The sequence below is a fragment of the Nicotiana attenuata genome, unplaced genomic scaffold (genome assembly GCF_001879085.1).
Source record: "Nicotiana attenuata strain UT unplaced genomic scaffold, NIATTr2, whole genome shotgun sequence".
In the NCBI taxonomy this organism is placed as follows: Eukaryota; Viridiplantae; Streptophyta; class Magnoliopsida; order Solanales; family Solanaceae; genus Nicotiana; species Nicotiana attenuata.
This window is the reverse complement of record NW_017670545.1, coordinates 476,899-484,001: the sequence shown is the minus strand read 5'-3', so window position 1 is coordinate 484,001 and position 7,103 is coordinate 476,899. Positions and strand designations below refer to the sequence as shown.

At 35.7% G+C, this 7,103-nt stretch overlaps 1 protein-coding gene across 3 annotated transcripts; it reads left to right on the top strand.

The window, feature by feature from the left end:
- The first annotated feature begins 1,346 nt into the window (after positions 1-1,346).
- Positions 1,347-6,671, top strand: LOC109240806 (UDP-glucuronic acid decarboxylase 6). 3 transcript variants are annotated; one of them, XM_019407492.1, is made up of 13 exons: positions 1,347-1,369; positions 2,094-2,209; positions 3,274-3,360; positions 3,607-3,694; positions 3,845-3,936; positions 4,264-4,328; positions 4,405-4,493; positions 4,922-4,999; positions 5,083-5,176; positions 5,328-5,394; positions 5,489-5,552; positions 5,784-5,824; positions 6,220-6,671. In XM_019407492.1, the coding sequence occupies exons 2-13, from the start codon at positions 2,120-2,122 to the stop codon at positions 6,403-6,405; spliced, it is 1,041 nt and encodes a 346-aa protein (XP_019263037.1). In that variant the 5' UTR covers positions 1,347-1,369; positions 2,094-2,119; the 3' UTR covers positions 6,406-6,671. The 3 variants fall into 3 exon arrangements, with proteins under 3 accessions (XP_019263037.1, XP_019263036.1, XP_019263035.1); XM_019407491.1 differs by lacking the exon at positions 1,347-1,369 and adding an exon at positions 1,499-1,586; XM_019407490.1 differs by lacking the exon at positions 1,347-1,369 and adding an exon at positions 1,622-1,731.
- The last annotated feature ends 432 nt before the right edge of the window (positions 6,672-7,103 follow it).

The window sequence follows — 7,103 nt, the reverse complement described above, 5'->3', positions numbered from 1 at the left end:
CCCCAAACAACTCGCAATTCTACCCAAACTTCCTGGTGCCCAGTATTCAACAGGCAGATTTGGGAGTGTAACCCATACTAGAATGACCTGAAGAGGTTCCTTGCTCATCTGAAATTTTGGTCCCCACTGTTTGAGAACCATAGGTCTATTGTTAAAGGTGTAAGGTCCATTCTGCAGTAAGGTCTCCTTATCATTCTCAGACAAATCGGAAGATAAAGTACCCGTCATTATGCAGAAATACCTGAGGAGTCATGACAAAATTCCACATCCTATACACATATTTCAGCATTTCCTTGAAGGATGAGTTTCTCCCAATTACATACCCAATTAATGCTGAGTTCCATTTCTAACATTCCTCTTCAACTTCTGCTTGGACTAATTTCACTATCTTCATCCCATCTCTCATTATTGGGGGAAAATAGTCGAGTTTCATCCCTAATTGCTGAGATCTGTTACATTATACAACTTTAGCCGCCGTAAGTTTTCCTGCTGATGATGTGCTTTCGTCTTGTTCTACAGGAGTATTGATTTCCACTGCTGGTCTTCCTTGTAATACCGTTGGAGCACTTCCCATTCCTGTTACCATTGACTAAATTGCCTTGGCCCTAAGTCCTGAGGGATTCCATTTTCTGGTGTAATTACCCTAGTAGGTTTTTCGTGTTCTGTGGAGAGAGTTGACGTCGCCGGATTTTGCTTATTCCGTCGAGTCATGGTTGAAGGCGCACGTTAACAACCGTTGACTAACATGCGCAAAATGGAGTTTACACAATTATTTCAAAAGAAATGGTCCTACTTTTTTATTTTAAAATGGAGTTTACACAATTATTAACAAAAAAAATATGACAATTACTTGAATAAAATCTAAGTCAAGATATTTCAGTTTTTATGCAAAGATATTTCAGTTCAATATTTATCTTTTTCACCCCATCACCACACCAAAAAAAAAAGGAAAAAAGAAAAAGAAAAGAAATACATGCAAAAACCCAGCTAAAAATCAAGCTCACGTGTCCAAGTCACCCTCGAACTTTTCGAAGTCAATAATAACAAATTAAAATAAGACAAAACCCATGCACGGTTCTCCAGTGTTCTTATTTCGAATCTTCTTTTTCCAGTCTTTTCCTTTACTAGGAAAACTTAAATACAAGGAAAAAAAAAAGATAGAATCATATTTTTAAATTATCCTCCAGTATTATCGGAATCCAGATTCTCCATTAATTGCTTAATTCTTGGAGATTAGCAATACCCTTGATTTTTTAACCAACGCAGTAACTATAAGTGAATTTTTTTATTTTTTATTTTTTATTTTTACTTTGCTTTGACTTTGGTGAAGATCTGAACTGAACAGTCAAGAAGTAAATAATATTCTAAGGTTGGTGCACTGAACTGTACTATAATTCTCTTATCTACCCTTCTTTCATCTTTACGTTTCGTCAATTATAAGCAATCTGATTTAGGTTCTTTTTCAATTACTATTATATTCTGTACTTAACTTATGACATTTATTTTATTGCCTGCAATTTCTGGTTGGCAAGTTTGGTAACTCAATTAGTCCCTTTTTTTGTTTTTAAGTGAAAAAAACAAAAAAGGTAAACTGTTTTTTTGTGTGTTTATATGTGTTTATATATATATATATACACACACACACACTCTTTGCATGCTAGTGTAGAACTTACACAGCAAAAAAAGATTTTTTGGGTTTGTTCAAAGACTTTGATTGAAGGTTGTGATCAGGTCCGTTATATTAGAGATTGATGAATTTGCATATAACATGATTTTCTTGGGTTAAAGTTTGTGTCTTTTTTTTCTTTTTTGGTTGTTTTTTATTGTTTTTGATTGAATTGATATTAGAGTTGCTTTATCTCCCCTGTTCCTTGAGCCGAGAGTCTATCGGAAACAAAGGTCTGCGTACACACTACCCTCCCCGGACTCTATTTATGGGATTACACTGGGTTTGTTGTTGTTGTTTTTGTTGTTGATTGAATTGATGTTAGAGTAACTGATTATGAAGTTTTTGATATGTTGTAGATCTAATGGTAGTAGTTAAGTGCTCTGGTTATGTTTATATATAGAAATTGATCAGTTTATGATTGCAGGAGACTTGGTGAGAGAGATCTGAGAAATGGCAAAGAATTCTGCAAATGGAGATCACCAAACAACAACAAAGCCTCCTCCAACTCCATCTCCGTTGCGCTTCTCAAAGTTCTTTCAGGTAAAATTGGTGTCGTTCTTTCGTTAATTTCTCTGCCTGTTCTCTGTCTCATAATTCATAGGCTTGACAAAAATGTGTTCTAATTGTTTTGATATGTTTTGTAGGATTACTTTAGTCTTGTTAGATATTTATATGCTAATAGAAATATAGGGAACATTTTGTGCTAGTGAAACCTTTTTTCTTCTTGTTAGAGTTTGTTTGCATCACACACACACACACACACAAATTAGACATAGATGAGCGTAATTGGTGCGGCTTGTGATGATTCACAGTGGCGGAGCCAGGATATCATAAAAGGGGATACAAAAACAAAAAAAAAATTATGTCAAGGGAATTCAACAACTTATATATAAAAAGGGCAGCCCGATGCACTAAGCTCCCGCTATGCGCAGAGTCTAGGGAAGGGCCGGACCACTTATATATGAACAAAAAAAGTCATGTTTACCTAATTTATGTAGTGTAATTTTCCAACGAATAGGGTTCAACTAGCCCCCCTTGCACCCCTGTGCCTCCGCTCCTGATGATTCAAATACCCAATCTCAACTTGCTTGGGAATGAGGCGTTTTGTTGTATTGTTTCGATATGTCTGGTATGGATCACATCGTCTTGCTCATCAACGAGGGGCCAACCTCACCAATCAAAACATTTTTTTAGTCTCAAACTCATTTGTTGAATTTTATGTGGAAATTTGATTAGTTATGAATCATTAAAGTAATGAGCCTGCATTTGGCATCAGCTTATCTGTGAACCTGACATAGAGATAGGAAATCAACATTTGTTTTCTGTATTCCGTGACTCTGTTTTTAGGGGTTAAAAATTGTTCATTTGGCCTAATCCTAGTTGAACAAACTCTTTTGTGCTGAAACTTCTAATCACAATGCAGTTAACGAGATAGCACTCACAGAGTAATACTGATATAATCGATTTGAAGGCACAAACTTATCTAGGATTCGTATCATGCAAAAACTAAAATTCTATAATAAAACTTTATATACTAGGTCTAAATGTTTTTGAATTCTAACCTTTGTACCATATTTGCTAATACACTATATTTCTGGTTGCAGCCTAACATGAGAATTTTGGTTACCGGAGGAGCTGGATTTATTGGTTCCCACCTAGTTGACAAATTGATGGAGAATGAGAAGAATGAGGTAAATTTTTTTCCCTCTAATTTCTTCTGTCTTACAACAAATGCTAGCCTTTTCCATGTTGCCTGTGGCCACAAACAATTTTCTGATTTGATTATCTGTTCTTTAGGCTCCCATATTTTGTTATGTATATAATTACTTCAATTGTTTTCGTCAGTCTTTGGAGTATATGTAATAGAGTGAGTAAGATAAAACCAGCTAACAGTTGATACCCTCACGATGAGAAACGTTTTCTTTATGATTGTGTAGGTTATTGTTGTGGACAACTTTTTCACTGGTTCGAAGGATAATCTTAAAAAATGGATTGGTCATCCCAGATTTGAGCTTAAGCGCCATGGTATAACTCTCATCTTTTCTTCATTGATATACTAGTTAACTAATGTTTGGACTAGTAGCAGACGTATTCAATATTGGTCTGAGGTATACAGGTTGACCTTGGTAAAAGTAATTTAATCATTTAATGATATTTTCCTTTTATCATTTGCAGATGTGACCGAGCCCTTGTTAGTTGAGGTTGATCAGATTTATCATCTGGCATGCCCTGCTTCTCCAATATTCTACAAGTACAATCCTGTTAAGGTATGTCTGATTTGTAAACTCGCTCAGTAACGTTTTCAACATGTCAAACTTCAACTCCTTTTAGCGGCAGTAAATCGTGATTTTCTGCTGTCATCCCAGAAAAGAAGAAAAGGGAACATTAACTTGTCAAAATTGCAACTCTTCTTTTTTCTATTTAACATCGCTCAGTAAGCCTCTCGGCTTTGGGTAGTATAAAATCTGGTGGTGTGCAATATCTGGTTATCCTTAATCTTTTACTTCCATAGGAAAGGATAGAGATTTAGCGAAGTAGAAAAATTTGTTTATGATGCATTTTTCTTTTCTTTTTTTTTTTTTTTTTGCTGACAGACAATAAAGACTAATGTCATTGGCACGCTAAATATGTTGGGCTTAGCAAAGCGTGTTGGAGCAAGGTTTGAAGACTGAAAATGCTTCTTGACCTCATTTTTTTGGCGTTCACTTCAACTCATTTTCTGTAATTTTATGTAGGATTCTGCTAACGTCAACCTCAGAGGTTTATGGTGACCCTCTTGTGCATCCTCAAACTGAGGAATATTGGGGTAATGTTAACCCAATTGGTACGTCCTCTCACTTATTGGATTTCATGACAAGCCTATGAACTCCAACATTTTTTGAAGTAATGAACACAAGCACCACATTATATGTATACTATATACATACATATATAGGTATATCGTTTTGTGTGTTTTACTCATGTTTTTGCATCTGCATCTACTCGGAGGACAATGCGGAATTGCATTTGGTGACATTCGGAGATTCAACTAAAAGTTTCACTATCTATTCTCTTTTAACCTACTTGGTTCACTCAACTTTGATCACTATAAATTCTTTTACAGAAGTATTTAAGTGATTAGTAACATACTAAAAGGAGGAAATGAATTAGAAACTAGAAATCCAAACAACAATTTTGGTCTAATGAGTTAGTCAGTCTAATATTTGAGCATCTCGTGGAGCATGTGTGTAACAATATCACTTTTGTTGTTAGGGGTTCGGAGCTGTTATGATGAGGGGAAGCGTGTGGCAGAGACATTGATGTTTGACTACCACCGACAGCATGGGATTGGTAATCTATTCTTTCTTTGACATTGTCCAGGTTGTCCACAACATAATTTTTCCTGGTCCATTGATATCGACGTATTGGGACAGAAATTCGCATTGCTAGAATATTCAATACATATGGACCTCGGATGAATATTGATGATGGGCGTGTTGTCAGCAACTTTATAGCTCAAGCACTTCGGTAAGTTCTTTCTCTCAAGTGCTGTCACTCTGCTACAGATATACAAATATAGCTTTCTTCCTGTTTGTATCGATCAACATCCCTCCTAAATATACCAACCCTTTTAACTTAATGGCTAATAATGTTATCTCTAATTTGCTCCATTTTTTAGTGATGAACCATTAACCGTTCAAGCTCCTGGGACACAGACTCGCAGTTTCTGTTATGTTTCTGATATGGTATGGCAACGAAATCCTATTGTAATCATTCTTGGTTTATGATTTCGCTCCCTAATGTTATCTTCTCCATCCCCAACCTGTTGAAATTTTGAAGGTTAATGGGCTTATTCGGCTAATGGAAGGGGAAAACACAGGGCCAATCAACATTGGAAATCCAGGTGATTGACTGATTTATCTTTTAAAGGTGGTATTCTTCTTTTCGGCTCACACGCGCCAGATCCTAATGAGATGCAGGAGTCTGATAATGTTGTAGTTTGCTCAAATCAATGGTCCGAATCAAGTGGTGCACGTCTGCCACATCATTGAAGAAACTTTCGATATCATTATCAAGCTAAATTAATGTTTAAAATATTATGTTGGTCGAACTTACTTATAATCTTGCTGTACAGGTGAATTTACCATGATTGAGCTTGCAGAACTAGTGAAGGAGGTAATTACATATTCTCATGAAGCTTCTCCTTGTTTCTTATACTTCATTTGTACAGTAAGTTGCTATGTTGTTCTCTTGTCTCTTTGATAACGTTAAGACTAAGGTCTAGATCGCATAAGTCGCCAAGATACTGTCAACATTGTTTTTGGCTAGTTTCTGCTGCTAGAAAATCACTCTTTTAATCTCAAGAATTTGGCAGCCTTATGCATGTGGTCCGGGAAAGGGCCGGACCACAAGGGTCTATTATACGCAGTCTTCCCTTGCATTTCTGCAAGAGGTTGTTTCCACGGCTCGAACCCGTGACATCCTCACGTAACTGGTTACGCCAAGGCTCCCCTTCACTCTTTAAATCTTAAGAATAGCGACATGAAAGTTGTTATACTTTTGGTTTGCAGCTTATCAATCCGAAAGTGGAGATCAAATCAGTTGAAAATACACCAGATGATCCAAGACAAAGGAAACCAGATATCACAAAAGCAAAAGAATTGTTAGGATGGGAACCAAAAGTCAAGTTGCGCGATGGCCTTCCACTAATGGAAGAAGATTTCAGACTGAGGCTTGGGGTCTCTAAGAAGATATAAAGAGAGTTACGGATTATTTTGGCATTCATGTTATTGAATCAATAATATTTGATAGTATTGTTTTTTGTTGTCTATCCATGAGGACAATCTCCATTGTTTTCTTTGAATTTTTTTTACTCATGGTACATAGAGTTTTCTACTTTATGTTTTGTTTTTGGATGAAGATTTGGGAAGTCAAGTTTGCTTCATTTACTGTTATTCATAAACATATGGCGATTTCCCATGTGATTTATTAAAAAATTCTATTGACACAAGTTGGTTTAATCTTTTTGTTGCTATTTGGTGGTATACTTTTTTGTTTGCTCTCTTTTTTTTTTTTGGGTCAGTAGGCTCGTCCCATAGTTTATGTGCTCTTGAAATTCATTGACTAGTCCTTGACTTTAAAAGTGAGTCTTTTGATGGGCTTTGAATTTTGATAAACCCAACGGGCCTTCTTTCATGAATCATGAACCTTTCTTCTTCTCTTAACAACTAGGATTGTCTAGCCAAATAAACTTATAATAATCCCTCCAATAGAGCTTAGTTATGAATAACTTAAAAGGAATTTTTACCTCCTATAGCAAAGGTTATATCTTATTTATTTTAAATAAATATATTTTTAAAAAGTTATATTCTATAGCTACCTTTTGATTTTTCATAGCCAAATATCTATTTATGGTCACCTCTTACCCTTAAGCAATAAAATAAGCTTTGTATTA